Source organism: Acipenser ruthenus, chromosome 22 (genome assembly GCF_902713425.1).
Source record: "Acipenser ruthenus chromosome 22, fAciRut3.2 maternal haplotype, whole genome shotgun sequence".
Taxonomy (NCBI): Eukaryota; Metazoa; Chordata; class Actinopteri; order Acipenseriformes; family Acipenseridae; genus Acipenser; species Acipenser ruthenus.
The window spans coordinates 29,944,788-29,965,843 of record NC_081210.1 but is presented as its reverse complement, the minus strand read 5'-3'; the positions used below and the strand labels follow the sequence as shown (position 1 = coordinate 29,965,843).

At 43.1% G+C, this 21,056-nt stretch overlaps 2 protein-coding genes across 4 annotated transcripts; one reads left to right on the top strand and one right to left on the bottom strand.

The window, feature by feature from the left end:
• Positions 1–3,642: 3,642 nt before the first annotated feature.
• Positions 3,643–9,129, bottom strand: LOC117413038 (zinc finger protein 346-like). The gene is made up of 7 exons (XM_034908532.2): positions 8,940–9,129; positions 6,982–7,085; positions 6,288–6,383; positions 5,717–5,864; positions 5,354–5,569; positions 5,044–5,143; positions 3,643–4,632 (listed from the first exon to the last, which is right to left on the bottom strand). Exons 1-7 carry the CDS (start codon positions 9,100–9,102, stop codon positions 4,473–4,475), a joined length of 987 nt encoding a protein of 328 aa, XP_034764423.2. The 5' UTR covers positions 9,103–9,129; the 3' UTR covers positions 3,643–4,472.
• A 332-nt stretch (positions 9,130–9,461) lies between these two features.
• LOC117431167 (BRCA1-A complex subunit RAP80-like) lies at positions 9,462–19,001 on the top strand. Of its 3 annotated transcripts, XR_009308175.1 has the most exons (16): positions 9,462–9,969; positions 10,244–10,319; positions 10,993–11,105; positions 11,307–11,792; positions 12,162–13,121; positions 13,287–13,342; positions 14,052–14,155; positions 14,884–14,945; positions 15,472–15,658; positions 16,141–16,216; positions 16,310–16,418; positions 16,824–16,866; positions 17,055–17,106; positions 17,247–17,457; positions 17,720–17,790; positions 18,578–19,001. XR_009308175.1 is itself a non-coding variant. In XM_034908493.2 (15 exons), exons 1-14 carry the CDS (start codon positions 9,847–9,849, stop codon positions 17,452–17,454), a joined length of 2,655 nt encoding a protein of 884 aa, XP_034764384.2. In that variant the 5' UTR covers positions 9,462–9,846; the 3' UTR covers positions 17,455–17,457; positions 17,720–18,087. The 3 variants fall into 3 exon arrangements, 2 of the variants coding, with proteins under 2 accessions (XP_034764384.2, XP_034764383.2); XM_034908493.2 differs by lacking the exon at positions 18,578–19,001 and having other exon boundaries at positions 17,720–18,087; XM_034908492.2 differs by lacking the exons at positions 17,720–17,790; positions 18,578–19,001 and having other exon boundaries at positions 17,247–17,692.
• Positions 19,002–21,056: the final 2,055 nt, after the last annotated feature.

Here is a 21,056-nt window from a genome sequence, read left to right as displayed (position 1 = left end):
CCACAAAAAAACAACAACCTCAAAACACAAGCTGCTACCTGCCGTCCTGATGCTGTCAAGGTTAATCCTACAGAGACAGTCCATCCTTAATTCTAAACAACGTAATAGTGAGATTTGCAGCAATACTCAATAAAGGTCATCCAGGCCTCCCAGCCCCTATTAGTCACTATTTACTACAGATATGCCAACAATCCCTTTCAGAGGGATTGTGCAATATCCCCCCCCACCACACCTATAAAATACATTTCATAAAACTAAGGAGTTTGTTTCAAGCACTTAAAGTTTAAAAGAAATGATTATCCACAAATAAAAAAACAACCTGCTGCAGACAGGAGCAGTCCGATTCCTGTTCTTGTGTCGTAAACTGTTTCAGAGAACAGGGCAAAAGCTTTGCATTTGCTCTAAAGCTGGGTTCTAGGGGAGTATGAGCAGACAGCTTCAGTCAGTCCTGCTCGCTGAATGGAATTTTATTCTCAATCTGTCAAGAGATTTGAAGCAATTTACTGGCAATAAACAAAAGTGGTTATATTGTCTGAATTGCTTGCTCCCCGGAGGCACTGATCAGGTAGTCTGTCTGGCTGGACTGATCCTGCCAGCCCCCCCGGGAACAGCTCTTGGCAGGGGTATGGTCTATTGAGAAACCTCGAGCTCCTAGCAATGTTTCCACAAATAAATCTTAAAAACTCTGAACACCAGGGGCATGGTGGCACAGTGGGTTGGCATTTAAAAAAAAAACACACTTCTATAATTAAATAGAAAATAATAGTGGCAGAATCTTAAACTAACACATTACTGCACCAAAGCACCGGAGCCTGCACTTGACATGCAAAACACATGTACTGTGTGCAAACACACACACACACACACACACACACACACACACACGATGGATCAGAAATGCATAACCTTGGTTTAGCAATGGAAGTGTTTTCACCTTTCAGATCTCAATATCTGTACAGGCACCTGCTGGCTGATAAACAAATTGCTTCTGCGTTTGTGTTTTTTCTTGGGGTGAAGTCACTGCAGATTTTACTGGGGGGGGGGGGGGGGGGGGCTCTGTGCTTTGCACCCCCTCTCTGTTGACACCCCTGAATAGACACAGCCGCTCACAATCACACAAGGTTAACAATGTCCCTCTACTGAGGCGTAACGAGGGTCTCTGTGTGTTTCTGTGGGGAGGCGTTACAGCTAGTGTTTCACCAGTAGGGAGCAGCGTTTTCCAGAAATGCATGCGGAAACACAAACACTGTTTGGAAGAAAATTACACTTTTAAAAAGCTAGATGCACTTAAAAGTACTTCCTTCATGATATATACCCTTACTGTACTGTATACATCTTTATATACTAAAGATGCAACGTCTCACATATGGAATCCTTTCCCTAGTGGGTGCTTATATAAAATAAAACCACTGAGCAATGCAAGAGAATTGTCCCTTTATGTTTGCATGCTGGCAGTTCTGGAGAACAGTGAGACCAGTGTACTCTGGCTCCCCCTAGTGTACGCCGCCCCCTCCGCCACTCTGTTAATGAGCTCGGTGTAGCAGCTAGAGAAGCGGCGCAGTGTTTATACACCTTGGCGCCTGGCAGGAAGCAAGGTTCCAGTCCTGCGGTGACTCTCTCTCCCTGTCTGGCCAGCCTCTGAATAGAGAGACACAGGCACCGCCCCCTTAGTGGAAATAGATGTTATCAGAGAAGGGAGAGAAAGTGCTCAGTTTATTTTTATTTTTTTATGAATGGAACTTGTCGCAGTGCCAGCACATGGGAACACTGAGTTCTTTTGTTCGGCTAAGCGCATTAAAAAATAAATAGCGGGAGATTTACGTCTCATTTAGTTAAAGAAAATACGCAAAAAACCATGAACTCATATTTTTGAATGAGCATGTCCGCTCCCCCCTCCCCACCCCCCGAATTTACTTTTTTTTCTTTTTTAATTCTTTGGATTCTGAACTTGCTTCTGTAGGTTTTACTGCAGATTTATTAGCAATAACTCTGGGATTGTGTGCTATGGAAATCAAACTATAATAAGATAAACTGTTAAAATGAACTACAAGCACACCACACAAGGGAATCAAACACACTTGCAGGACACCAGGGGTCTCTGACCATCCCCTTGCCCAAGACAGATCGGTGTATGGCCATGCTCATGCTGGCACAAGCTAGCTACAGTACAGGGCCATTCTCCGCTAAGAGTCTGGCTGTCTACACTAAATTATAAACCACGAATCCACTTTCAGCCAATCAAAACACCAGATTACAGAACTTGCTAGTACACTTTTTGTTTGTTGCCAAATTGGATAACTGCATTAAATCTGTGTTTTTTTTTAATTAAAACACAATTTGTAATATGTTAATATGCACAGTTGACCGTGTCTCTGATGGGGTAATATTGTCTTCTGATTTTGTGAGACAGAAGTGCTCTTGTCCACCCAAAATCCTCACAAGAAAAACAGAACTTTATCCAGTACCAGTGCGCCATCTGCTGTCCAACTGTATAAGAGAACAGAAATGCTACTCTACCACATCTTAAACTAGAGAGAAACATGGAAACTAAAAAATAGAAAGAACCATTTTGCATTGGTACACAGCAAGTTTTAATTAGCATACAGGTGCCTCGTACTGTTTTCTTCCTGTAAATGTACAGATCATATTCAATGTCTATAATTGCATACTCCCAGCTTAATCTCGCCACTGGCACGTACAGATTCTGATTCTACCATTCACTGTTATAAAGACAGCTGTGAGAAATAGCCAACGGAAACCAGTCCTGCTGCTGAAGGTTTAGACATAGGTGCAAGAAGGAATTTGCAACTCATTTTACACAGACACAGGTGAGTTTTAACTGATATTTTTATGAAAAAAACTATAAAACTGAAATCGCAGATTTATTTAAAATGCTCTTGTGGCACCTGCGTAATTCTCTGTCTAATTATGGTAAAAGTATGTTTCGTCTCAGTGATTTATTGATTATTTTGATGTTATCTACAGGGATGGAAATAACAGACTCCCTTAGCAGTTTCAACCATTCCAGGTTTTACTACAAGCTTGATGAGCCTAAGTGTATAGGTAATAAGCTCAGGGGTGTCTTATTAAACTCCTAATAAAACCAGGAATGGCTCTAACTGCAAAGCAATGGGAGTCTTATTTCCATCCCTGATGTACACATTTATATCCAAGCTTATCCATGTGTACCATCATTACTGTGGACTGGATGCAGCCAGCGAAGGATGCAAACACAGGACCAGCACACTACTGCAAAGTAGCACAGAGATTCACACAAGTTACACTTTTAAATGCAGAGACAAAAGCAAAATGTAGAACTACTAGCAGCTTTTTCTCTAAAAACAAAACTATGAACACAGTACTGTTAATCACTGCTTGGCAGTCAAGGATACGGCTGACTTGAAGCTGCCTTGGTTTACTCACCACAGCTAGCATGTACTGTACATGTAGGGTGACTAGAGAAAACACTTCAATAGACCTGGAGATTTCATTCAATTATCAACCAAACAAGAAAAGTGGATTTAGAGACAAGCAAGCTTAATCCAATTTGAATTAAGTTGATCCAAATTTCACATTAAAAAAGGTTAAATTAGATTATGTAAAATGAGGTTTTATGTATTAAAAAAGCATCACAATACAGGGTAAAGGGCACATGTTTAATTTCAGTAATTGTATCATGTGTAGTTTTGGAAAAGGTGTTCCTCAGATCCGAGATACAATTCCGATGTTCCATGAAGCAAAATTGACAAGGATTTATAGTTTGTACTGTATAGCCAAAGACAGGTGGAGCTATAATGCGCAAAACATTAATAATATTAATAATAATATTGTTCACACTGCAATGCTTCATACTACAGCTATGGCCAAAAGTTTTGCATCACCCTATAGAATTAACAAACTGTGCTTCATAAAGTCAAATGAAACCTGTTGAATAATGGTACGTTAACTTATTGAATTACACACCGCTTTGTAGTTTTCCATATGCTTAACGAATGTGAGATTTAAAAATCGAACATGAAATACTGTACTACTACGATGGCTTTCGGTAGACTTTTGCGATATCATTATGTACTTCCTTTCGATTACATGATGCCAAATAAAAGATCTAAATTATGTTCATAGTTTTTTTTTTCAATCCTAAAATTCAAACTTTTGGCCAGAGCTGTACAAACCTAACAAACCACCCCCTGTGCCAAACATGTTTCCTTCTCCTTTTTCTTGTAAAGACAGACCATATGTATAAAACAATTTGATGAGCATTGTGACATAACAGCCACTTCACAAACTAGTCCACAACTTAAAACAGAATTAATAAAAAAAAAACAGGGATTAGAATGGAGCTTAATCTGAGCCAACGTCCAAGCGCTCTGAAGCTCGCCCGTTTCCGAGAATTAAAAAAAAAAGAAAGAAAAGGAAGCAGCGCTTTCTCTAAAACTGGTGGGGGAGGAGGAGGAGGAACGCTGGGTGTGTTTTCAGGGGTACTGCTCATTGTAGCCCCCATAGCCCCTGTATTCATCCTGCCGTGGCTGGAGATCTGGAAAGAACTGGCGCTCCGCTGGTGGAGCGGCTGCCTGGCGAACGAAGGAGGCTGCCTGGCGAACGAAGGAGGCTGCCTGTTTCTTCCCAGTCACACTGTCAACAAAGAATATGCTTTTGTTCAGCAATCACACCCAAAATCTCAAACCCAGACCCCCTAATACCCCACTGCAGTCTGCTGCAAAGCGTGGCTACAGCCAAGTAGGTTTACTTTAGAGAGGAGCTAAACAACATTCTTGGCAACCCTTTCCATACACACTCCATATCTCTCTCTGTGTGAAGTGTGTCCTGTTTTTACAGACTCGCATCATGCCTGGTTGGATGTTTGATCTTCATAACCTTGGTAGACACATTTGAATGATCTCAGCGGCAGTATTGGATCAATTGAATAAACCCCGGGTTGGATGCCTTTGTGGTGTTTTTTTTGCACACACAAAATGTTCAACAATGATGCTGAAAAGCAAATGCAATGGACATTATGAATAAAGACCCCTGAACGGCACTTACTTGTTCTTGTGTTTGGCACCGCTGATGTGTGCCTGGTATTGCTCTACGGAGTTCAGCTCGATGTTACACACTGAGCACGGGTAGCCTTTCACTGTGGAAGCTGCGGAGAGAACACCACAAACACTGCTCTGTAAATGCCAGTGCATTAAAAGCCCACAAAACCATGCGCTTGTATGAGCAGCACCATGCTGACGCACACGTCCAAGGACAAGGTAGTAGTAGATAGTAGCTGGCTTGCATGTGTTACACACCAGCGAATTCCTAAGGACAGCAGGACTGTGGTTTGTGTGAGCTTCTGAGAGCTGCTTACCAGGTGCAGAGGAGGGGCCAAAGTGCTCCATGAGCTTCACCTTGGTCATCTGCTTTTTGTGCTTCTTGCCCACATAGTGCTGCTTGGACATGAGCGGGTTGTTGAAGGAGGCATGGCAGATGGAGCAGAACTTCTCAGGGTCGTTGCCCGCCGACACCTCTGGGGGCGCACTTACAGGCGAGGGCTTTTTCGGGACGGTCTTCGACTGTGGGTACACTAAAGCGGGGGCAACAAATAGGACATCGATCATGAACGGGACAGGGGTAAGGTAGAAAGATTGTAACTCTTATAAAGAAGTAATTCGAACAAAAGGCAGACAGATATCCAAAAAGCAGTGCCATGCCCCCTCCCCACCCCCCTCACCTTTTTCAGGGATGCCCTGTTCTTTCAGCTTCAGGTTTTTGGAGTGAACCTTGCCTTGGTAGTGGGACTGAGCCACAACAGGGGAAGAGAAGGTCATGTTGCAAACCGGGCAGGCCTTCATTCGATCCTCCTCCCCGTTACTGCTATCCTGAAGAAAAACAAAGAACACAAGGTACTTTAAAACAGGACCCTGTGCGTGACATACATTTACCCAATATCCGAACGTCCTACTTCCTGTCCGATTCTCTAGTGTTGTTTGTGCTCAGATCATCATTATTTGCCATGCTTACTAACAACCTAATTCCAGCAGGAACTGCTTTTGAAAAGATTCCTCACAGCTGACTGGGGGAAATATCTTACTGTTGCACTGCGACTGCCAATAGATTATTATTATTACTATGAGTTTATTTAGCAGACGCCTTTATCCAAGGAGACTTACAGAGACTAGTGCACAATGCCCCATTGTGCAGTGAAGTTTCACGTTATAAAATGAACCTTGAAAAATGTGGGTCAGTGGGAAATTTTAAAACCAAACCAACAATGTGCTAGTGGAAACAGAGCCATATCTTACATTGCTAGGCGATGGTGGTTTGAACTTCTTCACCACAGGTTCTTCATCCTTGTGGATACTCAGGTATCGGCGCACTTTATTTGCATGTTTCATACTCTACACAGAAAGAGAGTGCAGACTGTAAGTGCCAAAACCCCTCAATGACTTTTCATGCATTACACAATTAAATTAATAGGAGACCAATTCTTATTTATTTTCCCCCAATTTGGAATGCCCAATAATGTTTTTTTTTCTCCTCACCGCAGCGGGTCCCCACACAGCACAGACGTTCTGCTAGCATGTGAGTGTCCTCCGATCTCACAAGCCTAAAGCCAGAATCGCTTTTACACCGAGCCATCCAGAGCAGAGGTGGGCGGGCTACCGATCCCGGAGAACAGAGATCAGCCCTGCCTCTTATCCACTCTGAATGTGCTCTCTGTCTGGCCAGCAGGGTTCGCTGTTGCGCGATGAGGAGAAGCAATCCCTGCCGGTTTCCCACCCCCCACCCTGGGAGCATCAGAGCTAATGTGACGCCCCCTTCGGAGTCCCCAGCAAAGTCTGGCCTCTTTGCACAGCCTGGACACGAACTGGCGCCGTCCAAGCTGTGTGACTCATCCTGCTCTTCCAGCGTCAGCGCTTTAACTGGATGAGCCACTCGGGGATCCTTATATATATTATATATATATATATATATTTTAAATTAGTAAGCTGTTACCTGATAATGTGCAAGTTTCTGTGATTCTGAGATGAGAACAGCGCTGCACACTTTGCAATGGGAGTCAGAGAAGATATCACTGTTCTCTCTGATCATTTTGTTCACTGCAAGGGAAAAAAAGCAGATCTGATAAATCTGTATATTTTTTTTATTTTTTTAACATTTTCTAGCTGTTCCCTCGTACGGTGGTCAACATGACTCCTGTAGTCCTGCCAAGCAGTCTCCAGAACTCCACTGGAACAACATCAGCTGGTTATTTTCTAGTTAAAAATCCTAAACCCTTTTGGCTGGTTTCACAGACCCTGATTAGCACTAGTCCTGGACTAGCCAGTGTTAATTTAGGGAAGGTAAACCAAGATTAGTGCTAATCTGGGTCTGTGAAACCAGCCAATAAAGTCCAGAATTATTGTTGTTGTCCTGAAGAAGTAACTCCTTTATTGAGTATTATTATTATTATTATTATTATTATTATTATTATTATTTATTTCTTAGCAGACGCCCTTATCCAGGGCGACTTACAATCGTAAGCAAATACATTTCAAGTGTTATTCACAAAATGTTTGACATATTTACACAGTACCTCAGACTGGGAACAAGGAGTCCCGCGAGGCTCCAGCGTGATTTCCAATGGCATAGGTTAACATACGCTACTAAGATAAGGCCTTGAGGTCCCACCATGACTGAAAGGGTTAATCTCAGGAATGGTCCAGTAAATACTGCAGCTGTAATGCTCAACCATCATTTTATCTTTGTATGTTGCAATGGATGCGGGACACGTTGCTGACCTCACTGTGAGCTCAGACAGGGCTAAAAGAAGCTCAGATACTGTAAAGCCCGGAATGGCTTGAACAGCCACACAGACGTACTGTGTACCTGTCTACTGAAAGTGTTTAAACTCAGAGTACAGTGTTCTGTTATGGTGCTTCCATTACATCACAGCTGGCATCCACTACTTAAAATATGACACTGCTGGATGGGCTGTCCAGGACCACATTGGTTTCTCTCTTTTTTTGTTCTTTTGTCAGTTGAGTTTAATTCCTTGCTGCAGAAGAGAGGAGAGGCCAGCTATTTATAAGTTAAATTAAATTAGACAAGGGCAGGTTAGGCAAGTCTGTGTCATCTTCGTTTTGTGTGCCTGTTTTTTCAATGTGTTCACTGTTGTGCCCAGACACTCATCTACAGCACAGCAGTAGTATTGCACATAACATAATCCAAGCAAATCTATTTTAAGAAAACTACGAACCTTTGGTTTAGGGTTAGGTTATTTTTATGAAATAAGCTTTGTTTTAGTACCAAAATGTATCACCCTTATCAAGTGATCGGACTGTAGCGTCTAATTACGTTTACTACGAGTTGCGCACGCAGCACTACCCTGTGCGGAGCCTTCGTTCTGCAGCCATACACTCTTCTATGCAACAGCAATATCCCCGTCAGTCACTGTGTGCACAATCGCACCACCTTAAGTGTCATATCTATGTATCTGCACCATTTTACAATACATATGTTGTTTTGTTTTTTTCCCAAAGTTATGGCAGTGCAACTTCTCGAACTCCACAGAGTTCGCACAAACCGTTTTAAAATTCTTAATAAAAACTCGTGACCTAAGCAAGGGGATATACGAGCAGCAGTGTCCCTGCAACAAGCAGCTGTTGTTTTTCATTACCACAACGAATTGCAAAAGCGACGTTAATCCCAATTTTCTTAGGCAAACTACAAACTCTCAGAATTGCAACCCCCCTCATCTCTGCCGTCCTGTAGCCGACCTTGGCGTTGTGTATCTAACACACATCGAAGCATCGCTGCGGTTCATTCATTTAGCATCACAGCTGCGCGCACACGAGAAGATAAACACAGCGGTCTCGCAGCGGGCGACGCTGACCTCCATAGCTCTGTCTAAAGAGACTGCTGTCAAACTAACTAGTCCCCGAACCGCACACACCCGGGCTAAACCAGCTTACCCGCCGCAGCCCCCTTCGGTAAAGAAACCGCTCCGTTTTGTTGTTCGTCGTCCATCTTCACAGACCCAGTCGACACAACAGCGCAGAAGCCGAGAATGACAAACCATCGCGAGAGCTCCGAATGAAGACGAGAGGGGGGGGGCATGCGCGAGCGGGTCACCATAGAAACCGAGCCGAACCATAGAAAGACCGGCAAGTCTGTGAAACTGTATTTGTATTTGTATTTAGTAAACCGTTTTATGAACAATATGTAGAGTACAATACACAAACGAGATAGAGATAGCGCTAGCGCTTTTTTTTTTCCCTCGACCCCCTCACCCTTGCTTTATTATTTAATGTTTTTCATAAATCGTTCATTGCTGTTGGAGTGCCGTACTTATCTGCACTAACACTGCCAGTATCACATTGCACAAGTTAATACGATAACAATAACTTGTGTATAATTGTTGTTGTTTTTACAATGAGAGGCTCGTTGGTTTTACTATAAGGATACATTTCCTACAAATCCGATATTTATTCTGTGGTATTGATCTAGTGTTTTGTGAGATGTCGATGGCAGTTAGTCAGCCAGGTTCCCAGCATTCCCTGCCCCAAGTCACGTGACCGTGGTTGTTGTTGTCTGTGTGCGAGAAGCCAAGTACAGGGGGTCGTATTTTCAGGGAAGAAGTAGGGGGATGTTTAGCGTGGATGTTGTTTTTATTAAGTAAACACAAACCATTGACACTAGTTTTAAATATTTGCGGAATCGCACTTTTTGCTGATACTTAGCAACTCGCTCCTGTAAACAGCAACGCTATCGATGCTGTCAAACAAATAACGCATGTCTGTTTGTTTTTCCCTCTAATTTATCCTCGTTGCTTTCTTTGTCGTTAATGCCCAACAGGAGTACGTTTAATAATATAAAAGCATGCCACGCAAGAGACGAAATCCCTCGGGGGAAGAGATGGCGGTTTCTAGGCGGACGAGGCAACGCACCAATACCAATAAAAACACCAGCCAGTCTATAGTCATTTCTGACAGCGAGAGTGAGGTATGGCATGTGTCTGTTGTGTGTTAATAACACCCAAAAGCTGGCGACCCCTGAACCGCATCTCTAGTGAGCGCCAGCTTTTGAAAGTTTCTGCAAACGCGAGGTGGATCGAACATTTTAAAGCCAACATGATTTTAGGGATGGAAATAAGACCGGAGTTTTGTCCATTCCTGGCTTTACGAGGAGTTTAATAAGACGTATCGTAATTTTACCTGCATTGGGACAATGGTATGGGGTAGAATTAATTTCATATTGTTTGCCTTACTGACTGTAGGAAGGAGATAATGGATTGGTGCAAAGGCAGGACGGACGTTCGCGGGACAGAGAGAAAACAAAGCGACACAGCCCAGGTAGCGTTGTATTTCAAAATGAAATTGCTTTTCACTTTTTGTAACGGTAACTTGTGTAGCAGCTGGAGCCGCTCCAAGCTGTACTGATTACCCAGATCAGACACATCTGCGCTTGAGACCTCTATGGTTTATTCATTAAAGGTCAAGCAGGGTATCATTTTAAATCTACCAATTTAGAGCAGTTTTGGACACACGGTGCATCTTTTGTAGTTTTTTTAGAGGCCACTTAAAATGAAGTGAAAACTGAAATGTTTCAAACCGCTGTATTGCACAGTTAGTTTTACTGTTGTCCCTGCTTTGGGTTTCAAGCCTGTGTCTCGCCACCCCAGGTGTATGTCTGTCTGTCAGGGTTTGAAAAGTGAGAAGCACTTTGAAACGCTGTGTTAAAGGAATCCTATTCAAATGTCATAGTTAGATTAAACCTTTCTCAGTTGCCAATGTAAATTACTAGTCCGAGAACTGAACTATGTTCCTGTTATTAAATGCAGTAACGTACAGTGAAAAGCTTGCTTGTAAATAAAGAAAGACGTTCACCTTGCTGCTCAAGTAACAACAATACAGCAGCAACCTTGTATATAAAAACAAGGGTTTGCGCAGGGAGATGCACTTTGAAACTCTGTGTTACAGGAGTCCTATTGAAATGTAAGTTTGTTTCCTTTATTTATTATTTCAGAGATGACAGAGGAACAGATGCTGGACCTGGCAGTGAGAATGAGTGAACAGGAGGCCAATCAAAGACACGAGGAGGAGGAGGCCCTGAAGAAGGCTATTGAAGAGAGTCTTTGTGTAATTATCTCTAACCTTATTGACTTAAACTGGAGTCTTTATCCACAGAGCTGACTCAGTACACGGAACGACAGTGCAGTTTAACCCATGCAGCCCCATTCCTTCGTGTTGGAACTGTGCTGTGTATTGGAGAGTGCTGGTCTTGTGCACATTGGTGTTGGGGAAACTTTGTAACAACATCATTTTTTTAAACTATTGCAGGAAAATGGCGTTTCCCATAAAGCTGACCAGAGCAGACCAGAGGGTGTTCAACAAAACCCAGGGAATAAAGGAAAAGAAAAAATGCACTCCACTCAACCAGATGCCAGTTTTCCAGGAGACTCCCAGTGGGAATCCGTTCTTGGGAATGCTAATCCTAAAGAGCGAAGCCCCGTTCTCGTCTTGGAGAAGCTGAGCCAAGATGTGGTTGGCAGCTGCCAGGAGTTGGGTTTTGTCGCCTGTTCACAAGAATGTCCTTTGACAGTAACACCTCTGTCTGCTAAAAGAACGAGCGAGGGGAACCGATTGAAACGCAAGTTGAGCTTCCGAAGGACAGATCCGGTAGACAGCTATCGAGCCGACGGAGGGGAGGGCTCGTCCGCAAACCTGTGCAGCGGCAAGAGAAGAGGGCAGCAGGGCAGCACAACTCCCCAGGAACCAGAGACCTGTCAGCATCCTGCAGACGCCCCCCATTTGCCCCTGGTGCAGGTCAGTGCAGTGCAGCTTTTCAGTGTAGTCAGTATGCAACTAATACAGTCATTACTACTCCAAACCCAATCCAAGATTCAGGTGTGTTTGCTGATACCAGCTTTTGTAAATGAGTTAATATATACAGGGACCTTATAACATTAATTAGTTTCTGTGCAGGAGATTCCAAATAAGATGAGAGGTATTTATGATTTATAATTAGCAACTCAATGTTCATGCTAGTGAGGGGTTGGGTTTGAAAGCCATGGGCCCACCTGAACTGTAACAGCAATGTAAAGTCACCCTTCCACACCCCTATATCTATCTATTGATCGATCGATCTATCTATCTCCTTAAAGGGCTACAGTAACTTTCATTTAAACATTATAGGAAAAAAGAACATGCCGTAAAACTGAACAGAATGGATCCCCCTTAAGGATGGAAGAGGATGCTTCTCTAAATGTAATCATGTTGGACGACTCCCAGTATTCTGAGTCCCTCCTGAGGAGTAGTAGTGGTCCCCAGTGCCTGCAAAGCGGCGAGCAGAGTCCCATACTCTTGTTGGGGAGTCAAGACGTGGCTGGCAGCTGCCGGGAGATGAGTTCCCTCACCTGTTCCCAAAGTCCTTTGACATTCTCGCCTTTGAGGAGTCCTCTGCCTTCCGTGAATCAGGATTCTCCTTATCCTAAGAGTCCCACATTCCCTAAAAGAAAGAACGAGGGGAACCGCTTGAGGAGGACATTCTCAAGGAGAGACACGGTACACCGAAATCGAGCCGACGGAGGCGAGAGCTCCTCAGCGGACCTCTCCAGCAGTGATGGAAGAGGGAAGCAGGGCAGCACACCTCCCCAGGAACCAGAGACCTCTTGGCATTGCGCAGCAGCCCCCCGAGAGGACTCGAACACCCCTCTCAGCTGCTCCTCGACACCGGTGGCTACAGAGGGGGCAGGCAGCATGCCCCGGGGAGAGGGCGCGGTGCACTATTACTGGGGTGTCCCCTTCTGCCCCCAGGGTTTGAACCCAGATGATTACACCAAGGTGATCCTGTGCCAGCTGGAGGTGTATGAGAAGAGCCTGAAGCAGGCACAGAGGGGGCTGCTGCGCAAGGCAGAGTGGGGGGAGCCCGTGCTCACAGGCCCCCCTGCAACACACCCCTCCCGCAGGACCAGGCTGTCCCGACTGAGCAAGGGGGCAGGTAAGAGCCGGAGCTTTCAGGACTCTCAGAGCCCTCGGGACAGCGAGCAGGAGGGAGAAGAGGAGGAGAGCTCTCAGCAGGACAATGAGGGCAGAGAGAGAAGAGAGGAGGAGGAGCAACAGGAAGAGGAGATGTCCAACTCGCAGCAGCAGGCAGTTAGTATGGGGAGTCCTGTCTAGTTCATTTCTAGATTTTAGTTAGATAATGTTTTAAAGTGATCTGTGCAACATAGCATGAGATAGACAGACAGTGTTCCTGTTGCTGAGGCACATGTTTGAGGTATCAGAAGGTGTTAAAGATTTTGTCTCTTCTCTGCACAGGCATCTTCAGCAATGATCAGAGCAGAAGGCACCACGGAGACCTGGCTGAACCTGAGGTAAGGGGAGCCAGTGGGAAGGTAAAGAGAAACAAATCAATTGATGGCAAGGAGACGGTAATTCAAATGTTTCTAATCGCCACACATATAATTACTGTGTGCTGGAAATCCTGAATTGTGAAGGCGCTCTTTACAAGTTTACCCATGTCCTAATTTATTAACAAAGGGAATCTTTTTTTTATTTTTTTTGTTCAGCGACAATCTACTTTTTCACAATGTTAACACCTGTATTCCCTGGATCTCTTGCCCCAGTAAGATAGCTTGCTGGTTGTCCAATAGGGCAAATGGTTCTGTTGGTTTGGAATATGCAGATCTGTATAATATGCAGTGGTAATGTAATACAGTGTTAACTGGCTGACAGTGTGGAGTAGTGGTTAGGGCTTTGGACTCTTGACCAGAGGGTTGTGGGTTCAATCCCCAGTGGGGTACACTGCTGCTGTACCCTTGAGCAAGGTACTTTACCTAGATTGCTCCAGTAAAAACCCAACTGTATAAATGGGTAATTGTATGAAAAAAAAAGTGATATCTTGTAAGTCGCCCTGGATAAGGGCATCTGCTAAAAAATAAATAAATGAAAATATATTACTTTTACAATTTACTGTCAACATGGACTGACCATGGATTAATTGGAATAATAGAATCATGAAATATTGAGGGAGCACTGTCTAAGCTGTTGCTTTGTCTCGTGCCTCACCTGTTTGCGTTGCAGAAGGAGACGCGGCCTGAGGGAGGAGAGGAGCCCCAGAGAGCCAGAGGAGCAGCAGAAACAGAGAGAAGAGGAGGAGGAGAAGATGGACTTGGACATGTGTCCAGGTAGGCAGACTATTGCACAATATAACAGTAGAGCCTTTTGTGTAACCTCTTCAGTTCAACTGTGACAACCTCGGCCAGGTCGAAATTTTTTTTCACCAGTTTCTCATTTTCTCCCAAGTTAGAATAGCCAATTATTTTTAGGCTCAGCTCACTGTTACCACCCCCGCGCTGACTCGGAAGGGCGAAGACGGACACACGCTGTCTTCCGAAGCGTGTGCCTTGAGTAGACCCACCATGCAGCCACCTCAGAGCTACAGCGTCGGAGGACAACGCAGCTCTGGGCAGTTTACAGGCAAGCCTGCAGGCGCCCGGCCAGACTACAGGGGTTGCTGGTTCACGGTGAGCCAAGAACACCCTGGCCGACCTAAGCCCCCTGGGAGCTCCCGTCCACGGTCGGCAGTGGAATAGCCTGGACTCAAACTGGCGACGTCCAGGCTATAGGGTGCATCCTGCACTCCACGCGGAGTGCTTTTACAAGATGCGCCGCTTTTTATGTTTTTAATCTCTAGTTCAAAAACCCAGGATTATCAGATTGACATTTAAATTATGATGGCGATTTCCATAATCTGGGATGTACTAGATATTATCAAATATTGTCTGACCTCAAACCCTGTACTCTGCAGGAATGAACGATGGCAGGGAGGCCAGAACTGGTGTAGTATGCAATCTGGATTTAGTACGTGATGAATTATGATACAGTTTTGTTTTGGTTTTTTTGTGCTTTGCAGAAACCCAGCTCAGTGAAGAGTCCAGCCAGCCTCTGCTTAAAGATAGTCCTGCACGGACACAGGTAAGTCTAAATATCTGGGCTAAGTAAAGCGGTTTACTACTTCATTACCCTTTCTGCAGCCGACTAGTTTCAACCACAGAGCTACTCCGCCCCAACATCTAGCTTCTTGTAGACCTGGTGAACTCCAGCTGCACCGTTAACATGAACATATCTTTAGATCTGTGCAGTGATATTTATAGAAGTAGAGTTCACGCTACCAGAACAGGAAATCAGCAGAACTTGCTTAGGGTCACGTATACAATTTCATCATACTCGTAACAGAAATCATTATTTGCCTTGAGTGGACAAAGCAAAGCAAAACTAGAGTAGCTTGTCATGGCAACTATACTCTTTTAAACTGATTAGAGTGAAATACAATGAGGGATTTAATAAAAACTTAAAATACCAGCACCTATTAATAAACAAAGTTTACTACTGTGCAGGTATACAGGCAAGTGAGCAGAACAAGAGTGTCCATCGATGTCCCACAGCTAGTACAGTAGAACTGTAGTGGACAGTGTGCAAGTGTCTCCCTCTCTGTCCCCAGTCCCTGGAGGATGTTGTGGAGAAGCTGGGCTCAGCCCCCGTGTCACAGAGAGCACAGCGTGTGGAGTGTCCAATCTGCATGCAGAGCTTCCCACAGAACCGCATTGAGATGCACGCAGCCTACTGTGATGGAACCAGGGAATCAGAAGAGCTGGTGGTGGAGGAGGAGGAGGAGACAGCCTCACAGGGTAAGACAGCCGGCCTGCGGGGGAACAATATCTCACATGAGGGAGGCATAGATAACATCTTTATCGCTTTGGTTGCCTAGGAGCATTCCTTCATTCTTGAGGGTATATGAAACTAGATCATAGTGATCTTTGGATTGATGAAGGCTGTACTTTAGGAATTGCTTGCCGATATTTTATAAAACCTTGCATGGAAATGTGCTGAATAATGCCACTGCTGAGACGAGCTTACACTTGAGACCTATATCATTGCAGAGGGTCACTTTCATGAAGTCATTTTCACCAGGTTAGATAAGATAAGCAAATGGAGGCTATTATATTTATTGAATAGGTTTTCTTCTTGCCAGCCACACCTAGAATATTCAAATTGACATTAAAAAATCTACTGGATTCTGAATTTACTCCAAATAATGATAATGTACGCTCACAAACAAATGGTGGATTAATCACGGCATTGTAACTGTGGGATGTGTTTGTGTTTTCAGTGATGAGCCTGAGACGAAGCATCAGGAAAGCAGACTCCTCGGATGCTGCTGAACCCAGTCCATCCTGCTCTGACAGGTAAGTGGATACGGCAGCTTTGCAACGGCCCACTACGTCGAATGACACGGTGTTTCGTTTCTGGTAACACATGCACTGTTCAATTGTGTTTAGATCAGCTCAGAAGGAGAAGTGCTACATCTGCCAAGACTGGATTTCAGTAAAGGAGTACCAGAGCCACGTCGACAACTGCATCCGCAGGGGCAAAAACTGGAAAAGCAAGGTCAGGTTTATCCACTGCTTACTGCAGACAGGGACACAAGCTCATGGGGTCATTGCATGGAGAAGTACTCAAATCCTGCTGTAACTTTCACCTCATGCTCTTTCTGAAATAGAGAGCAGTCTCAATGATGTGTATACTATATGTTTGAGAAGAGAGATTTCTAGTAAGGTTAGAAGAGATTTCAAGCTTTTTATCAGACCAATAAAAATAACAAAAAAAGAAAACCCCACATATTTCGAGTCGTATGAACGGGAAGTATCAGTGGAAGTGAAGTGTAACTTTAAGCCAGAGAGTGAGAGTGGAGTGGACAGCAATGATGCCTGACATACCAGGTTAGAGAAAGAAACCCTAGAATGGACAGTAGACACTTTGAATAATTAATTTGTTCTGTATTGCCATTCACAGAAGCTCCTGGCTGCCTTAGAGCATTCAGAACGTAAAGATTCAGGTAAGATTCTTTTTTTTAGAGTAACATTTCTCAGGGTTTATTCCTTGTTAAAATGCTTCTACCTGCTTCAGATATATTATTGTATGATTATTTTAAAAAAGAACGAGTCTTGGTTGGCACACTGGGGGTTGAGTGGGGGGGGGGACGTCACAGGGAGATGTGCTCTAATGCATTTTTTTTACTTTTAGGAAATGCAGAGGTTGGCACTTCAGATTCCTTTTTCAACCACAGAGAAGACGGGTAAACAAAATATGTAATTCATTAATTCAATAGTTATTAATTTGATGAATGGGAAAAGGGCTAGTCAAAATCAGATGGCCCCCTGGACTGTGATTGCACAACCCTGCGCTGCAGTAATCTGTCGCTCCTTTCCTCTTCAGCGGGCTTGTCTCCTGCCTGGATGTTGAGGAGCAGGAGCCTGGCAGCGGTGGAGACGGGCCTGCTTGCCCCTTCCAGCTGAGCGATTCTCCCATCAGATCCTATGTGCCCATCTCCCAAGCCACGGACTGCCTCGTTGACTTCAAAAAGCAACTAACAGGGCCGACTGAGGGGCAGAAGAGGAAGAGAAAGAGAGGAAGATACAGATGAACAGTTGTGTTTTTTTTTCCTTTTTTTGTTAACGTGACAGGTTCTTTATTCATTAAAACATGTACTGATTAAGCAACTTGTAGCCCTGAAAGCAGATGATAATTGCTGCCTATGATTGGGTTTGCATTTCATTGTATTACAGGGTTTTTTTTCTTTTTTTTAAAGGAGTATTTTTTAAGGAAAAATATGTATTAATATTAATTTAAACAATGAAATAAAACAACTATTGTTTGGTTAATATGATTTTTTTTTAAACTGATTACAGACTTCATTACCAAAATAGGAAAGATCTTGACAGCCAGGAATCATTCATTCCTCCTCCATGGAAGAGAACATGTAAGTGATTAGGCTACAGGTGATGAAGATACGAACACAAGTGAAACTCCTATTCAGATTACACATCAAGTTGCACTACTTGCACTCAAACCTTTGCTTCAAAAGGGAAAATATAAGGGGACAATTTAATAAAATACTCAATAAAATAATAATGATCCAATAAAAGAAGAATTCCCTTTTTTACAGCTGGTGTCTGTAATTTAATTAACAATTTATTACATCAACTGCACTTATTTATTTCAGTCATCCTTTCTTAAACAAGAATATTAAAAATAAATAAATAAACATTTAAATAAAGTGCTGGGTCATTCTTCTTGACTTAACTATTACGTTTGGCCAGCCTTTTTGGTCCCCTCGTTCCCTCTATAGTGTGTGTGTGTATGTGTGTATAGATAGATAGATATATAGATAGATACACACACACACAAGCCAGACATCATGGGTGTGTCAGTTTATATCATCACGTTGTACAGCCCAGTATTAACAGGATTAATTAACAGGAACTTCTTCACAAGCACGTCAACATACTTTGGCTTGCAACTGGAAGTGTAACACACTGAAGGTAAAATACTTTAACTATTACTAAGATTATAAGTAGAGGTCATTAACAATTTCTGAAGATCATTGGGGATTTTGCCAAGGATAGCCTTATAAAGGAGTTCAAAATAGTTTGCCTTTAACATGATCCATAAAAATATCTGTAATTGTACTGCATTGGCCTCCAGATATAATAACAAAACAAGAGGGTTCTTTACAACAGCCTGAGCTGCGGCCGTGTGCTACCCAGGTTCAGCCAGCGCCTGCAGGCAGCTCTGCTCTCGCTGGCCCCGGAGTGCGACGTCTCCTTCCTGCTCTCGGAGGACGGCAGTGGGAAGGGCGCTGCCATGGTGACGGCAGTGACCGAGAGGCTGGCCAATGGACCGCACCTCGTTGACAATGCCACTCAGGAGGAGTGAACAGCAGGAAGTGGCAGCGTGTGTGGAGAGGGAGACACGCTGCACGCAGTACAAACCTGCTCACTACAACACTCACAAACAGAAAGTGAAATGAGCACAACATGATCCTTTATTATATGAAGTATGAAGCCTACAAGCAACAGGGGAACCCTAAGGGGTATTATTGAGAGGGCTGCGCTAATTAATGCTGCTAATGATTTTCACCTCTGGAGGTCAAAAAAAACACAATTAAAAAAACTCCCTTTTTTACAACCAGTATTGTGTTGATGGCTTTATTCATTTCAATGTTGTTGTTGTTTTTTTTGTAGTACATCAATTGCACTTTTTATTTATCCCTTTCAAGCATGGCGACCTCATTTGGGGATGGCTAAAAAAAAAGTCTTCTAGTCTTTATATGGGGACATATGGAAGATGCAAATGCATGATAGCCTCATATGAGGATGCCTTTTTTTTCAATATTTAATGCATGAAAGCGTTAAAGTCTGACATGTATTTCAGTCTCCTCATTTCGAATGATTAGCTCTGCAAATATCCCTGGCTAATAGCGTCTCCCTCTAGTGCAGGACTGTGGTACTGCATAAAGTCATTTCCGCTGCATGTCATTAGCTTGTGTGTTGTTGTGGCTATGCCCCCATTCGTTGTGAAGTTCACACAGGAGATGATTACTGTGTGGCATGGAAATACAAATGTATTTCATAACCTCCTGTTGCTGCAAGTATTCCAGGCACCTGCCTGTTTGGGAGAGAAGAACCACTGTGTCCCTTTGGGAATGTAAACAAACTGGACTGGATGGATGTCTTCACTGACACCAAGGGATTCTAGTACAATGGATTTGAACTAATAGAGAGAGTGTGCAGATTCAGACAGACAAGTGGCTGAGCCAATGAGGAGTCTGTATTGTGGTTTGTAACCAATAAGAGTTGGTCTTGAAAGAATTATTATTATTATTATTATTATTATTATTATTATTATTATTATTATTATTATCATTATTATTATTATTATTATCAGTGGTCATGGAGATGATGTTTTGTGACTGGTTATGTGATAAATGTGTCTTTCCTTCCAGAATAGCAATGAGTCTTCTTTGTATTTTATAAATAATTAGTTTGTATGTGTGCTCTATGGTGTTAGTTTGTGTGTGTCCTCTATGGTATTAGTTTGTGTGTGTGCTCTATGGTATTAGTTTGTGTGTGTGCTCTATGGTGTTAGTTTGTGTGTGTGCTCTATGCTATTAGTTTGTGTGTGTGCTCTATGGTATTAGTTTGTGTGTGTGCTCTATGGTATTAGTTTGTGTGTGTGTCCTCTATGGTATTAGTTTGTGTGTGTGCTCTATGGTATTAGTTTGTGTGTGTGCTCTATGGTGTTAGTTTGTGTGTGTGCTCTATGGTATTAGTTTGTGTGTGTGCTCTATGGTATTAGTTTGTGTGTGTGCTCTATGGTATTAGTTTGTGTGTGTGCTCTATGGTATTAGTTTGTGTGTGTGCTCTATGGTATTAGTTTGTGTGTGTGCTCTATGGTATTAGTTTGTATGTGTGTTCTATGGTATTAGTTTGTGTGTGTGCTCTATGGTATTAGTTTGTGTGTGTCCTCTATGGTATTAGTTTGTGTGTGTGCTCTATGGTATTAGTTTGTGTGTGTGTTCTATGGTATTAGTTTGTGTGTGTGCTCTATGGTATTAGTTTGTGTGTGTCCTCTATGGTATTAGTTTGTGTGTGTGCTCTATGGTATTAGTTTGTGTGTGTGTTCTATGGTATTAGTTTGTGTGTGTGCTCTATGGTATTAGTTTGTATGTGTGTTCTATGGTATTAGTTTGTGTGTGTGCTCTATGGTATTAGTTTGTGTGTGTCCTCTATGGTATTAGTTTGTGTGTGTGCTCTATGTGGTTCTGAGCACTGTAGTCCGATACACTGTGCCGCTGCATGTTGAGGCACACACCGCGCACAGCCACAATGACTTGCAGCATCGTGCTTGAAAAACGTCAGCAAGCCAGAGGAAGCAAATGTATATAAACTTCGGGACAATTACATTGCTTATCTTACGCATGCTCGGTCTCCTAAACGTGCCTTGGCTTTGTTTCAGCGATTTAATATCACGGCAACGTGAACTTCACGTTTGCGTTTTAAAAAATAAATAAAAAGTGATTCTGCTGTCTGGTTACTTATATTTAAAACACACACACACACAGAAATATATACGTAGGGTTATTTTAGTAGGCTTTTAAAAAATTTGAGTATACATTAATATTTACAGTAACTAGTATTTTTCAATCCCTCTGTGGCCACACCTATATCCTGCCCTAATTTAACA